At 37.8% G+C, this 16,912-nt stretch overlaps 2 protein-coding genes across 5 annotated transcripts in view; one reads left to right on the top strand and one right to left on the bottom strand.

The window, feature by feature from the left end:
- Positions 1 to 16,912, top strand: part of DMD (dystrophin) — a 1,962,662-nt gene that overhangs the window by 1,496,702 nt on the left and 449,048 nt on the right. The gene's annotated exons all lie outside the window — the stretch shown is intronic.
- LOC118719878 (sperm acrosome membrane-associated protein 4-like) lies at positions 8,229 to 8,603 on the bottom strand. The gene has a single exon (XM_036439745.1). The coding sequence runs from the start codon at positions 8,601 to 8,603 to the stop codon at positions 8,229 to 8,231; it is 375 nt and encodes a 124-aa protein (XP_036295638.1).

Raw genomic sequence — 16,912 nt, 5'->3', positions numbered from 1 at the left:
GTTGACAATACTGTATAACCCCACACAATCTCTTGTTCAGAGGTAATGCTGTTATCAAAGATTTATGAAGTAAAAAACCCATAAATTATTTTTAAATATCTAGAGTAACTTATGCTGTGTTAAATCATGATTTCATATGTATGAATTTATAAATGTGATTTGTATTTACAATTTTCATTTAGATGTTTTTAATCATGTATTTTGGATTAAATTAGGAGAAATATATATTTTCTAGCAATATATAATATGCAGAGAAACATAAAAATTAGGTAATGTATTTTATGAAAGAGGGCATAGTTAGAGTATATCAGGCATAAGAACTTTGAATACTATTTGTTTGTTGTGGCTTCAGAAAGGTTGTTCTGAGAACAGAGAATCCCATTTAGGAAACGTAACACATACATAGTTCTCTCAGTAACAGTGTTAAAATACTGACTTCAAAGGTTCATTTGAAAAAGCCTACAGAATTTTTGCATATGGGGAATAGCTTTATATTCTTATACACTGCACACTCAGTTTCTATTCAAAGCAAAAATAACTAAACATGGACATTGGCTATACTTTCACATTCTAAAATAATTCATTCCTTTAGGGCACTTACTCTCAATCCTGAGTTTGTGATACTTCAGATTATCTTTAATTTACTCCAAAGATTTTTTATTTTTATTTTTTCTTAAAAGAGGAACAGATAAGGACAAATCCACAAGATTGCATTTTGTTGCTCTATCTCTTTGTGTTTATGAAAATGTTTTTGCATAGTTTCCTTATTCCAGACAATTTAATATTCAGAATCACCCAGAGACCTTGCAAAAATGCAGGTTCCTAGGGCCTGCCCAGAGATCCTGACTTAGCATGTCTGTGGGGGAGCCTGAGATTGCATTTTCAACCAGCTCCCAGATGATACTCATACTGACCACCTATGGACCATCCAGTAGCATTGCTCCTGGGGATGGGGCAATGACAAAATGAGATCAAAGGCACCAAAGTTGGATGCTGTGAAAACACCCCTGATTTCTTCTCTCTGTGCCAATTCTTGAGTCTGTGTGATTTTCTAAAGTTTTCTTAACTTCTTAAATCTTAGTAACCATAACTGAAAAGTAAGAAGGTTGCTCCAGATTGAGTGGCTTTCAAACCATGCTTCAAGGCATTCTAGAAGTACTGCAGGGTGCCTCGGAGGCCAGTGGGAGGAGGGGTCAGATGGGCTCTTCTCAAGGCTCCCGACCCTTCATTTCAACACTTTTATCTTTTATCTATTTGATATATTCCACTTCTGAGTATGGCTTCATTTAAAAAAAACAACACACTGTATAGCTTAGCAAATTTAATGGGAAATGAAAAATCCAGAATTTGGAAATGACTTATTGTTTTAAAAACATACCAATCCACACATTTTCAATTTAGTATAGAGTTCCAGAAATTCCTGGTCCTTCCACAGCATTCCAAGTGTGCAAAAGAATAGCAGTGGAAGCCTTCTTTCTGTTCACAAATGTAAAACTTGATTCCATGCACCAGGAGGCCCCTTGTTGGCTGAGTTTTTAGCTAAACAGAGAATAATGGGAGTAGAGGGCAACATTGAGCATTTCTCTGCAGAGTCTTGTCTGATTCATTAAAAATCCAGCCTCTCTGGATAGATATTAATTACCTTCTGTTACACAATCTTTAAAAACATAATTCTTAATTATATCTCCAACTACTATGTGATTTGACCATTTTGGAACTAAAAAGTTATTATATGGAATTCCACTTAAATAACTTCACTCCAGCTACTGCCACACTGTTAGTTTGTCTATTTTATATACCACGCTAACTTTTGCGTGGTGATAGCATTTCATTATAAACAACCTTCATTATTAATATTTTAATAACTATGTGTATTTAAATATATATATATACATATATATATGTGTGTGTGTGTGTTGTGTGTGTGCGCGCGCGCGCGTGTGTGTGTGTGTGTGTGTGTGTGTGTGTGTGTGTGTATGTGTAGTATTTGGTTTTTATATGAATTGAAAGCTCTTAATCTTCCCAGGGTTAGATTATGTTAACTATATTTGACTGCTATTTTTATTGTATTCTTTAAATCCCCTTCATCTCATACTCATACTGCACCAATGCATTTCTACTATCTTGGAATAAATTAATTACAGTTATGTAATGGAAAATTTTACTGGAGAAATATAACCTGCAGTATCAAGTTTTCTGTCAGTTTATCAGCTAGAACTGGAATGCTTTTTGAGGTATTGCCTTTTTAACAGTAGGATGAGAAAAATGAAGATTGGTATCCTTCAATATCCATTATTTATTCATTCATTTTTTTCATTATGCAAACACATATTAGGAATATTCTATGTGCTAGACACAAGAGTGAAGATGAGACCAGGTCAACCTACAGGCATTTCCTAGTCTATGTCATAGACAGGGAACTATTCTGTTGGTAGGTGATATGTGACCCACATTAGCTTTGACAAGAGGCATATTGGCTGTGGCAGCTAACTGGTACAGATGGGAGGCTACAGGGACTGTCCTGACTATTTGGCAAGTCCCCAAAGAAAGAGACCAGCTGTTCAAAAGACAACAGGCAAAGGGAAGTTGTATACATAAGACTAATAACTAAGATGTGAATAACTGAAGGATGGATATCAGGCAGATTCTTAGTATTGGAAGGGAGAGAAAGGTAGGTTTTATCCAAAGAGAAGCAATCCCTAGATAACAACTAGAGTCCAGTTCCTTAGGGGAAAGGTATGGTCAAGTACCCAGGGTTCAAAACCAAGTTCTAACTCAAGTTCAATTAGGGCCCTGAGCTATAAACCACCACCAGAGCAGTCCAGCCTAAATGACTGATGACCTAAGGAGGTTGCTAATGGGAGAGACTGCAGCTCAACTCATGCCCAATGAACATCAGAGTTAAATTGATGTAACAAATGGAAAGAACTTAATATTGTGTGTGGCATGACACAAGTAAGTCCTCACTAAATGTTTGCTGATAGTGTTGCTGTTGCCGCTGTTTCTGTTGTTATAAGAAAATAATGTAATGCAGGAGATCATGTGCTGGTGGACCTAACACTCCTAATATTTGACCTGCTGATTTTTAGCCACCCAAGATCAGACACAGTAATTACTTCAAGAACAGCAGCTATAAAGAATCCAGAACAGGCAAAGAATAATAACTTGGCCACCTGGGTGACCTCTGTATGCCTTAGTTTCCTTACATGCAAAATGGAAATAATAGTACCAGCCTCAGAGGGTTGTTAGGAGAATTAAGTGAATCAATACACTGGACTTGTATACATCAGTATCTGACACATAGTGAATGCTCAAGTATCGATACATCTCAGAACTTGTCTGCTAATGGGTGCCCAGGTTCTCATACTCTCTGGGGTAGGTGTAAGAAGGTCATTGATTTAGAGCTGGGAATGACTGATCTTGCCACTTGCCAGTCCTTAGCAACTGTGGCTGGTAAAGTCCAGAGCAGCCAGGGGCTAAGAGAGCTTGTCAGAAGTCATAAATGCCCATTTTCACAACTTGTATGGTACTTGTCATTTTTTCCCCTAAAACACTTTTTTAAGACAAAGGAAAGAGTAATTACTGCAGATAGCACACAGTATTTTTCTTTTCCACAGCACATTTTCAAAAATTGTGATGAAGAAAATGTATCACCTCAGTGAAGAAACAGCATAAGGAAAATTATTTGCAAAATCGAATGGAAAGAAATAGGGTTCTTAATCTGAAACAAGTGTCAGAAGGAATTATCATATCATGATGAAGTCTAGAGCTCACACCAGTTACTGGAATGGCAGCAGCAACATTCATCTCACACCTTTTCCGTGCTGGCCCTGAGTGAGCTTCTGCTGGATTGCCTGGCAGGTTAGGATTGGTGAATGCATGAGAGATAATAGGCTGTGGCCTAATCGCCCTGGGCCTGATGCTGGATAGAAACAAGCAGGGTCTGACTTGATCTTGTATTTATTCGATGGAACCACCATATTTTTTAAATCTCTTGAAAACATCTCTTTTTCATTATACAGAGCAAGAGTCCTTAAAGTCCTGGGAAGACTTAGCCTTTTTCCATCCTAAGGGTAAGCCACATTTAGATTTTCAGAGATTAAGAGACAACAGGTTTTGGCCTTCCTTCCAGAAGCCCTTGCCTATTCACTCAGGGTGCCTTAAATCAGAATTCAGTTTTCATAGTTTGGGGCATGTCAGAGCTGCTCTTGCTAACACTCTATGCTCTAGGGACACAAAACCTGCTTATCTAGAATGTTAGAATCTACTTGACTCTTAGCACCTTAACCAAGTGACTTTTCTCAGTTTTCTTTTTCCCAGTTTCTTATGACACTTGACCTCTTTTTCTGCTTAGTTTAGGTATATACTTAATTTTTTTAACCTAACCAAATTTCTAGTCCCATCCCTACCTTACTGTTTTCATTATTGATCAAATATATGCTTTGACAAGGTCATAAAGAAAATACTTATTGGCTCGCTGTTTATATTTGCACTCAAGATAACATGTGGGACTGTACTACTCAAAGAATTTGTTGACAACTTTCTTATTATTCCCATATCTTATCAGTCATTAAGTCTTTTTACTTCATAAAAATGCTTTTAGCTCTTTAAGCACTTCATATTAGCATAGGCTAACTGCTGTATCAAACATTCTTCCAAATGTATGACTATAAAATGGCTTTTTTTAAAAGTGCATTTGTTTCTTATGTAAACAGTCCATGTTACTAGTACTAGTGCATGTTAGTCACTGTTAACTGTGTGTGTGTAGGAAAAGAGGAGTGGCAATCCATAGTAGCCAGGAAGGCTCTTCCATCTTCAATACTCACTTTCCAATATTGCCCTTCTGAAGACATTCTGGAGCCAAAAGGGGAGATAACAGGAGGTCTGTCATGAAGGATGGCCCACATCCCATGCACTGACTTCCACTAGCTAGAACTCAGTCCTGTGGCCACAGGTAATAGCAGAGAGACTGGGAAACTAAGTCTAGTTTGGTACCTAAAAAGAAGCAGAGAAGATTTCAGGAGCAGTTAGCAACCGCTGCCCCGAAATTCATGCCTGCCCTACCTTCACAATACCCCTGCATTGCTTCTCAATAGCTTCTCTTACCACCACCCCCAGGTTCTTTATCTTTTTCTTTTCTGTTTATTTTTTTATTGTCTAAAGTTTTACATGTGTCTCCTTTTCCCCCAATTGACTCCCCCCTCAGCCATTCCCATCCCAGGCAAGCCCCCACCACCCCAGTGTCTGTGTCCATTGGTTATGCTAATATGCATGCATACAAGTCCTTTGGTTGCTCTCTAACCCCCCTTCCCCTGCCATTTGTCTCTGGATCTACTCTTGTTCATTAAATTATGTTGATCATTATATACCACATATGAGTAAGATCATATGATATTTATCTTTCTCCAACTGGCTTATTTCGCTTAGCATAATGCTCTCCAGTTCTACCATGCTGTTGCAAATGGTAAAAGTAGCTTCTTTTTATAGCGATGAAGTATTCCATTGTATAGATATAGCATAGTTTTCTAACCCACTCATCGCTGATGGGCACTTAGGCTGTTTCCAAATCTTAACTATGATAAATTTATGCTGTTATGAACATAGGGGTGCATATATCCTTTCTGATTGGTGTTTTTGGTTTCTTGGGGTGTAGTCCTAGAAGTGGTATTACTGGGTCAAATGGCAGTTCCATTTTTAACTTTTTGAGGAAACTCCATACTGTTCTTCACAGTGGCTACACCAGTCTGCATTCCCAGCAGTGCAAGAGGGTTCCTTTTTCTCCACATCCTCTCCAGCTCTTGTCATTTGTTGATGATAGCCATTATCACAGGTGTGAGATGGTACCTCATTATTGTTTTGATTTGCATCTGTCAGATGATTAGTGACTTGGAGCATGTTTTCATATGTCTCTGGGCCTTTTGCATGTCCTCTTTCGAAAAGTGACTTCTCAATAGTTTTGCTGAATTGGCCTCTCATCTCTTACCTAGAGCCTTAGTTCCTCTCCTACCCCAGCCTGATGTGACTTGTCCTCTACTGCTCCAAGGAACAAAGTTCAAACTTCTTAGGTGAAAGCTTTAATGCCTGGTCTCCTCTATAGCCCCATCTCCTACTATTCCCTTGCATAAATCCTTGACTCTGACCATAGTGGAATTATTGTGTGTGTTTTTTTCTAATTCACAATGATAACAACAAACACTGATGTGGCATTGGACATAGTTCATACCAGTATATTAGCTCATTCATTTCTCATAATAACCTTAGGAAGTAGACAATAGTATTATCCCCATTTCATTGGGAAAGAAACATACAGAGAAGTTAAGTAACTTGCCTGAGTCCCTATAGTTAGTAGTAAGTGGTACAGTTTGAGTATCATCCAAAGGGTGAGGATGCTGGATTAATCATTCTATTACACTGCTTCTCCCAATGAAATTGAACATGCCATTCTCTCTTCCTTGAAATCCTTTCTTATTTCTTCATCCAATCTATACTCAAACCTCAAAAGTCAGCTCAATTTTCCATCTCCTTTTGCTGGAAACTGTCTATGACTTCAGTCTGATTTAGTTGCTATTCATCTATGTCCCCATAGTGTCCTGTGAATAACTTTTATCTCTTCCTGCCATAGCAGTGGGTTTATCACCTTTCTATAAAATTCCTAAGGGGATGTTCAACTGTGTATTTTCAATGTCCACACAATGTCCAAAATAGTGTTGTGTAATAGAAATACAATACAAGCCGCATATGTATCTTACACTTTCTATTAGACACATTCTTTAAAAGTAAAAAAGAAATAAGTGAGATTAATTGTAACAATATATTTTATTTAATCCAATATATATTATTATTTCAATATATAATCAAAAATACATAGATGACATCATCTGTGCATTTTTCTGTTCTAAGTCTTTGAAATTTAGTATGTATTTACACATCATCTCAGTGCAGATACTATATTTTCATTGGAAATACTTATTGGTTTTTAGATATAAAATTTACATTGGAAAAAGCAAATTCATATAACCAAGGTATGCCAAACATACTGAAGTTTTTTAATAACTGAAAAAAGTATCAGTGTTTATTTTTTCCTATTTTTTCCATCACCATTTATCTCCCATACCTTCTTCCAGCTCCCACCAACCTCTCTCCCCCACACAATGACAACACTGTGTCTCTGCCCAATGAGTTATTTTTCTCCTTTATTTTTCTTGCTCAACCCTTATATACATCCCAGATCCCCAAACCCCATAGCTATCAGCCTGCTCTCTATCTATGAGTCTGCCTCTATTTTGCTTGTTGGTTCAATTTGTTCATTAGAGTCCACATATGAGTGATATCACAAGGCACTTGTCTCTCTGACTGGCATATTTCACTGATCATAATACTCTCCAGGTATTTCACTGATCATAATACTCTCCATGCTGTCACAAAGGGTAAAATTTCCTTCTTTTTTATAGCCGAGTAGTATTCCATTGTGTAAATGTACCATAGCTGTTTTATCTACTCATCTACTGATGGACATCTGATGCTTCCAAAGCTTAGCTATTGTAAATAATGCTGCTATGAACATAGAGGTGTATATATATATATATATATATATATATATATATATATATATATATACTTTTGAATTAATGTTTGGGGTTTCTTTGGATATATTCCCAGAAATGGAAATGCTGGATCATATGGCAGTTACATTTTGAATTTTTGGAGCTAATTCCAGAGGGAAGCGGGGAGAAAGGGCAGGAGGAGATTAACCAAAGAACACATATGCTTAACCTATGGACACAGACAATAGTGAGGTAGGCCTAAGGGGGAGGCATGGGGAGAGGGAGTCAATGGGGAAAAAAGAGGAACATCTATTATACTTTCAACAATAAAAATAATTTTTAAATCTACATGCAGTTCAGCCAATTATGCCCTGTATTTTTTAAGCAATCACAATTCATAATTTAAAGAAATCTGGCCTCTGGTCCTAGATTATCCAAATAATTGCCTCAACTCATCACTCCTCTTAGCTTTAACAGCATGAGAACTATTACTTATTTCTAAAGTCAGTTACACTATCATTCCCATGAAAAAGTACTGTACAACTTTTTCATCATTATTATTTTATTTTTTGTCTAGGGCCTCTGGTCATTTAAGGAAGTGGGGGGTGAGGGAGGGACAGGGGTCACAAGGAGCAGCAGAGCCCTGAAACTAGTCCCAGGCCCTGCCCTCCAAGTTGGTCACAGTCACTGAAGCAGCAGTGGCACACCCAGTGCCAGGCAGGTGATGATTGCTGCCTTCAGGCTGCCTGAAGGGGTGGGGGCCCTGTTACACAGTTCCCCATGATGGCAGGTAAAGGTGAGGCTATAGGTGACACTCTGATAGGTGACAGGCTTTGCAAGGCGACCATATAAACTGATGTCCATGGTACCTTTCTTGTGGAAGGGGTTGAGGCCTGGTGCCGTCCCTTTGCTCATGAGGCACTCCCTGTCATCTCCACAGGTCATGGGGTTGCCAGGGTAGTTGAACGAATCAGTCAGCTCACAAAAGACGCAGTCCGGGGCTTCTGTCGTGACCAGTGGCAGAGCCATCACCAGGAGCAGTGGCCAGCTAAGGACCATGGTGGCATGGTGGCGGTGGACCTCCTGGGATTGCTGAATGACACTCCGCATGCCCACAAGATTTCTGCCCCTGGTTCTGGCCTCTTGGGGTCAGCACTTGGAATGTCCTTGGTTCCCAATGCTCCGTGTCCCTCTCAGGAGCTTGGGGGTGATCACGGCTCCCAAGTCCCAGGGTCTCTGAAGCTTCCCCGGGACAGAGACAGCCAGTGGCTGCTGCCTCACGAGAGTATTTGTGGAGCGGAATGGGGTGACCTCACAGAACCCTCAAGGTTCCACTGGCCACTCTGGGGATGAGATCTTGGGGGCGGGGGGAGGGATGTCACAATCTGAAGGGCAGGTGTCACAATCTGAGAGCAAGGTCATTTGCCACCCAACCGAGATAAGAACACTACACCCAACACTTGCTATCCTGGCCACTCAGGCTTAGGCTCTGCTGGGTGCTGGGTGCTGATCCTGCCCAGGGCCCATGGTGAGCCCATTTCTCAGATGGGCAAACCAAGGCTCAGGAGGAGAAAGTGACATGCTCAAGGCCGTAGAGCCAGGATTAGACCCCAGGTTTATTTAATTCCAAAGAGGGCATTTATTGAGCTCCTGCTGTGTGCAAGACCAGTGGTAGATGCGTTAAATAAATACCACTATGATAACAGGACTCAGAAGGGCAGGGCTTATCACAGTTCCCAGGCTTCTATCATTGGGCACTGTGCAGAGAGCTCCACCCATGTTTTCTGGTTGGAATCTTTCTACCTATTACCTGTCTCTCAAATGAGCAAACAGGCATGCGGAGCAGGCATAGCCAGAGCCTGGCACACAGCAAGCGCTTAACAAATGAGGGTCAATATAGGAAGCAGCTGAGTCAGAACAACCCCGTGGGTGTCAGAAAATGAACTCTGTCTCTTTTCAGAGGGGGAAACTGAAGCATCCCTCAGTAGGAACAGGTGAGCCCTGGCTTAAACTCAAGTTTGAGACCAGATGAAAATTTAAATATCTTAACATGTTGTCCTCATGGGGTAGGTACCTTGGTGATCCCCATTCTACAGGAGGGATGTTAAGGCCAGACATTAGCAGGATTTTCTTATTTTTATTTTTTTAATTATTGTTGACAGCATTGCAGATGTCTCCCAACCCCTGCCCCCTTCATCCTTTTCCCCCTGCTCCAAGGTCCAGCCCTACTCTAGGTCTTCATCACTATATTGTCTGTGTCCATTGGTTATGCATATATGTATATAAGGTCTTTGGATAATCTCTTTCCATCTCACCCCTTTCCCCCTGAGATATGTGAGTCTGGATCATGGCTACCTGCTTCTAGACCTATTTTGTTAATCAGTTTATTATGTTCATTAGATTCCACTTATAAGTGAGATCATGTGATACTTGTCTTTTTCTGACTGGCTGATTTCACTCAGCATATTATTCTCCAGGTCACTCCATGCTGTCTCAAAGGGTAAGAGGCCTTTTTTTTTTACTGCTGCATAGTATTGCATGGTGTAAACGTACCATGGCTTTTTTTATCCATTCGTCTACTGATGGGCACTTTGGCTATTTCCAGATCTTGGCGATTGTAAATAGTGCTGCTAAATATTGGTGTGCATATATTCTTTCTGATTGGTGTTTCAGGTTGCTTATGATATATTCCTAGAAGTGGGATCACTGGTTCAAAAGAAAGTTCCATATTCTTTTTTTTTTTTTTTTTTTTTTTTTTTTTTTTTGGAAACTCCACACTGTTTTCCACAGTGGCTGCACCAATCTGCATTCCCACCAGCAGTGTGCTAGGGTTCCCAAACAGCACTTGCTGTTTGTTACAAAGTATCAGTTTTTAAATTTATACTTTGAACTTAAATGATTTTTTTAAATTTCAGTTTCAAGCACCAGTGTTTATTGAATATGTTAATAATAATGTAGAAAATTGTCACTGGTTATAATTGAATTTATAGGTCTCCACCCATCACATGCCCCATCTGCCAGACAACCAAGTGTTGTATTACTAGGTGAGACTCCTATTTATTTCCAGGCAGAAATAATTTCAGATATTAAAACCATTTTTGAGGTAGTGCGATAAAATAGCCATCAAACGGTGAATGATGCCAGCTGGCAAGACTTAGTGGTTGAGCATCAACCTGTGAACCAGGAAGTCAAGGTTAGATTCCCTGTCAGGGCACATGCCAGGCTTGCAGGCTTGATCCCCAGTGGGGGACATGAAGGAAGCAGCCAATCAATGTTTTTCTCTCATCATTAATATTTCTATCTCTTTCTCCCTCTCCCTTCCTCCTTGAAATCAATAAAAAATATTTTAAAGGTAAATGATAAACAAATAGTGGGATTTTCATACAATAGAATACTGCTTAGTAATAAAAACTTATTTTCAAAATATTAATCTAAGTGAAAGAAATCAGCTTACAACCACCCAAAGATACTGAACAATTCTGGTTTTATAATAAAAAAAAAAGAGCAAGTTAATACATAATGACATAAAGTAGATCAATAATTGCCTAGAGACAGGTAGAGGGAGGTATAGATTAAATAGGGATGAGAAAATTTAGAAAGAATTGAAATATTTATTCTCTTGGTTGTGAGGATGGTTTCATGGGCCTATGCATATGTCCAGAATGGTCAAGTGGTATTCTTTCAATAATTGTATTTTCTTTTTCTTCAATTATATTTCAATAAAGTTATAAAACAGGACATTAAAATCACATTTCAAATTTTGAGACTAAGCATTTCAGTAGTGTTCTAATTTATACCAACAATCTCTTTCTCTTGCTTATTTATATATAAACATTGTACAAAAGGTATTTTATAGGTCATGTAATATGCCCAAGAATGGTTTCTAACTTTTATAGAATTATAAGGACTGCTCACTTTCCTTCTGCCTTTCAAGATAAAACATCTTCAGAGCAATTTTCATCTGAAAGTGCTGTATTTGGGTGATTACACAGTTTCCCAACCCTGAGTTCAATATATGTTGGTGTATGAGCCACAGTGGCTCTTGGCTAATCAAGAGCATCTCCTTTTGCTATGCTCAGTGTTGGAGAAATGGGGAAAGTCAGCTGAATTTAGAGATTAAGTAAGAGACTCTAAGGCATACCTTTTGATGTCATAAATGATATCCTATTTATTAAAGTACACAATAAGACATCCACAAAATCTCCTAATGAATGGTATTTTACTTTTCCTTCAAAATAATGAGAAAGGTACTTCTCACGTTCCAAGTAAATAAAAATGAATCCTGATTGCTAGATATGTTAAAACTGATCTGTGAAGCAAGAGGAAAAGCATCTAGTTTGTAATAAGTATCTTTTAAACATTAGGGGACGTGTTGTCTGTTTGTTTGTTTTTAATAACCAGTGTAGATCATGAGGCAAGCCGTTATTTCTCAATTTTAATTTGTCTTCTCTATTTGTATTCGCTTATTTAAAAATGCCAATTTATGAATATTAAACATGTAGGTTTCATAACAATCTAGTGTTTGTTTGTTTTTTTTATATCCAATTTAGTTATAAAAAGTTATCACAAATTGATCTCTATAATCTGTCTCTGAGTACCAGATGCCAAGAATTTTGGATAATCAGGTTACTCTCCCCTCCCATAAGTTATTAATACTTCCTCTTTTGAAATGCTCATATCATTGTTCAATGCCTGACTTCTTCACATAAAAGTAATAACCACAAACACAGGGACCACATTATTCTGTTTACCACTTTATCTCCAGTGCCTAGCACCATGACTAGGACATGAAAAGATGTTTACTCAATTTTATTCTTTACCTATTCATGCTGAGACAAAAGTTTTTGAAAGTACTCCGCCACAATTTGTGTAGATTCAAGCCAAATATGGCTCATATTGATATTGCAGATGATATCTCTGTTGTCCTTTTCACAATTCCTCCTCCTCCTGCAATGCTCCTTAAGCTGATTGACAGTGTGCCCTACTACTTATAACATTGACCTTTTAGGGGGTGCACTTGTCACTGCATTTTATATTATAGCTTTATGATGTTGAAGACTATTTCCTGTGATCATGCTGTGTTCTCAGATGGCAAACATAGATTTATTTATGCTTTTGATCCAAGGCAGGAAGTTAACCTTGAAAATGAGTTAAAATTTGAAAGGTAGTAACTCATAAGACTGAGATTTGTAATTTATCTCAGTAAGAAATCTAGAGACCAGATGTGAAGGAAGAGCTAGAAATAAAAAATAAAAATAAAAATCTTGGTTCTGCTGTAACACTGATGTTAACTTGGAACAAGTTGCCTTACTCTCTGGACCTTAATTTTCCCATCTGGAAAATCAAAGAAGGCAAATAAGTGGATGTCCTCCGATTCTCCCTCATTTGCCTGTAGGAGATGTCACTAATCAATAAGTCCTGTAACAGAATACTACACAAGACAATGATACACGCAGCTACCACATACTAATATAGTTAGCACATAGAGGAAACCTCTTTTTCATCCCTAGGGTATGTAACCATTAAGATTCTCTAGCTTTAGAAGCCAAATAGCCCTATTAAATGCATTAAAATTCAAGAGTACAATAAAGAAGATGTGGTACATATATAATATGGAATACTACTCAGTCATAAGAAAACATGAAATACTGTCATTACAGTATAGATGCATCTAGAGAATATAATGCTAAGCAAAAATAAGTCAAACAGAAAAAGCTAAGAACCATATGGTGTTACTCATATGTGGGATATGAAATGAAACTCACAGACACAGGCAATAGTACAGTGGTTACCAGAGGGAAGGGGTTAGGTGGGGTAATAAAAGATAAAGGAGGCCAAATATATGGTGATGGAAGATGATTTTGACTTGGGGTGGTGAGCACACAATGCAATGCAGATTATGTATCCTAGAAATATACATTTGAAACCTAATCTTATTAACCAATGTCACATTTTTTTTTAATTTTATTATGAAAATTTTATATTATGGCAAGTGACTTATAATGTAAGTCAAATATCTAATTTGGCCAATCAAATAGATTGTCCAAATGGTAGATTGGCACCATTTATTTAACTCTTTTACACAAGAGATGGAGTGTGTTTGAAAGAGATAGTGGGTGGTGAGACAGGAGGGATGATACTAAGGCTTGCATGTGTTGAGTTTGAGTTCCTCATGGAATGCACAAATGGTTATGTCCAGGAAGCTGGGTGTGTGAGCTGTACCTATGGGAAAAGTTCTGAGCTAGAGATGTTTAATTGTATTTTGTAAGTATGCAGGTAATGAAAACCTTGCAAGAGTTTGAAATGGTTTAGGAAAATGTTTGTGTATAGAGAAGAAGAGAATACTTAGGATTAAAACAGCAACATTTCAGGAATAAACAGAGAAAAATATACTTGCCATGGAGACAGGGAAATTAAAATTTCAGTAGGTAGGAGATAAACCAGGTGTGTGCAATGTTACAGAATCCAAGGGAAGAGAGACTTTCAAGAAAAGTAGCGTTCAGAGTTGTCAGGTGCTATGAAAGAAACATCAAAGATAAGACCAAAATACATTCCATTAATTTAGCAAAAAGGAGGATACTGATAACCATTATGTGAGCAATTTCAGCATTGATTCTGGAGAACCTAGTAATTACTCAGTGGTAAATAAGGAAGCAAGATTGCAGTGGGTTGAGACATTATTGAGAAAATCAAGGAGCAAGAATAAACCAATTATTTCTAGCCTTATGGCTATGATTCGAAAAGAGAAAGAACATAGTAACAGAAAATGGATAGAGGGGCAAGAAGAAAGGAATAGCCTTAAGACAAGAGGGATTTGAGTGTGTTTAAATGTCAGTGGAAAGGAGAAGTTGAGGATGCAAAAGAAATGAGGGATCATTAGTGATCTCAGATAGGAATGAAGGCACATCTATTGCAACTATAGAAGAAGAGGTAAAGGATAGTCATAGTTGCTGGTATTTTTGTAAGTTTGGTGACAGGTTAAAATAGGGTATTGTATATTTTTTCTCATTGAAGTGGAAGTTGTGATTAAATGTAGTGTGATGTAATGGTGTGAGAGTCTAAAATTCAAAGAAAGTGGCAATTTGAAATAGCTTCTCTGGAATATTGGAGAAAGTGTTGACTACAAAATCAGTGAGCAATGGCATTCTTTTTGTTTGCAGTTTTACGTATGTCTCATTGCTGCTAAGTTTATGAAAACTGTTTTAGAATGTTCCTTGCACTTCTATTTCCATTTCTTTTCCTTCTTCTTTCCTCACCTCCCCAATTTAAACCTTCCCTACCTTTTAAAATTAAGTGTACATCAACTACCAGGAACTCTGCTGATAAAATATACTGCAAAATACATTTTTATTTTTTGGTTTGTTGGTTTGTTTGTTATTATTAATCCTAGGCCAAGAAGCCACCATGCATAACATGATGGGTTCTATAGTAATTTAAGGCCATGTGGTTAGTATCGATACAAACATAATATAGGCAAAAAAAAAAAAAAAAAAAAAAAAAAAAAAGTCTGCCTTGCGATTTTAACTCCCAGGACATGTTTTCTACTTAATCAAGAGAACCTGGTAATTACTCAGTCTCCTCTTAAATGATTTTCTTTTCTGTGCAAACAGTTTTTCCCTTTAGCTCATTTCTTAAGTGTTAAGAGAGATTTTCTCAGAAGGCATATTCATCCTGTCCTAGAATCTCCACTGTTCAGAGTTGTCCAAATTCCACAATGCTTGGTATTCAGAGTACCTGATTTAAGCCATGGGGTTATTCTTTTACAAGAGAAAACCTTAGGCCAGACAATGACCATGTGTGTCATGTGTGTCATGTTCATCTCTGGACTTAGTATTTGTAGAATGAATAAATAATGGCATATGATAATCCTATCATCATACTAGGAGAAGCCAGGAGAACTGCTGTGACTTGGAAAATTGAAGGGCAAAAGTGGTTAAAACAATAATACAGTAAATTAGACTGCTATTAAAAGAAACCAGCCTGGCAGGTGTGTCTCAGTGGTTGAGCATCAACCTATGAACCAGGAGGTCACAGTTTGACTCCTAGTCAGAATACATGCCCGGGTTTTGTGGGCTTGGTCCCCAGTGGGGGTAGGGGGAGGTGCAGAGGGAAGTTGATCAATGATTCTGTCTCTTCACTGATGTTTCTATCATTTTCTATATCTCCCTTCTTCTCTGAAATCAATAAAGATATATATATATATATATATATATATATATATATATATATATATATGTATGTTATAAATAAGAGAGAAACAAGTGCACCATTATTTAGTTACAGACCAAGGTTACCTACCATCCATCCCATAATAAGATAAGGACACATATGTAATACCTTAATCAATAAAGAAATGGAAAAAAAAGATTGCCAACTCCTTGACTCTCATTATTAACCTTCTTGATGTTCTGAAGTTACTTGACTTTATTTCATAATTTATCAATTTATTAATAAATCTAATCATTTGTTCAATAAGTCTTTACCAAAAACAAAAGTAGCTGCATACCAACTAGCAACCCAGAAACTGGAGATACAGAGGTAAGCAAGGCAGATATGGTTTCTGCCCTTAGGAGCAACCAGGCTAGCAGGAGATTTCCATCCCAGTGTCTTCTCTCTGCTTTTCTTTTAACGGAAAGACCAATGTGTATAATTTGCCATACCTCTTTAAATTTCTAAGATTAGGGATTTTAGATATAAACCAGTTATTAATCCATGACTTATGAGTCAAAAGCCTGAATTTGTTGTTCATGTTCTTGGTATTTTTCTCCTTATGTCCCTGCTCTCCTTAAATATGAATAGAAATGCCTTGGAAGAAACTTTTGATTGGCATAGAAGCCCTGAGAAGTCATTATTGTAAATGTAAACTGGATATTAAATGTCAGATATCAAATACATATGGAATGAATTACTTCTCCATAATGGAGAATTTAAAGTAAATTTCAAGAAAGGGAATTCTTTTCAATGGGTATGGCTGGCAAATGCAGAAACTTGATCTTCTTGCTGAGATGAATATTGTGTACAGATGACACAGAATAGGTGTTGTAGCAACATTCACTTTCTCTCAATTGTTAAAAACATATTTCTTTCAAGAAGCTATTCCAGGATATTTCTCTTGGCAGTGTCCTAGCTCTTATCTCTGTTACACACAGGCTCACAAAATGTTTTCTTTGAAGGGCATTTTGCTATTGGCCTTCTTTTTTTATTTTCCTTCCCATAGTAAAAAGAATAGAAGGTGTTTACTCCCTTCGGTGAGAAGGCACCTGGGTGCACACACAGTGGTATGAACCTGTGTCTTTTCTCTGCTCGCCTTTCCCTGAATGTAAGAAACAGGTGCAGTGATCAATTCACTGCCCTCAGCGCACCCCAGG

This window comes from Pipistrellus kuhlii, unplaced genomic scaffold (genome assembly GCF_014108245.1).
Source record: "Pipistrellus kuhlii isolate mPipKuh1 unplaced genomic scaffold, mPipKuh1.p scaffold_m20_p_16, whole genome shotgun sequence".
Classification (NCBI taxonomy): Eukaryota; Metazoa; Chordata; class Mammalia; order Chiroptera; family Vespertilionidae; genus Pipistrellus; species Pipistrellus kuhlii.
The sequence above is the reverse complement of the archived record's forward strand: the minus strand, read 5'-3'. Positions and strand labels throughout refer to the sequence as shown.

Bases quoted from the DNA above. Each gene is read 5' to 3' on its own strand.
- LOC118719878 (XM_036439745.1), bottom strand. From the start codon at position 8,603: ATGGTCCTTAGCTGGCCACTGCTCCTGGTGATGGCTCTGCCACTGGTC.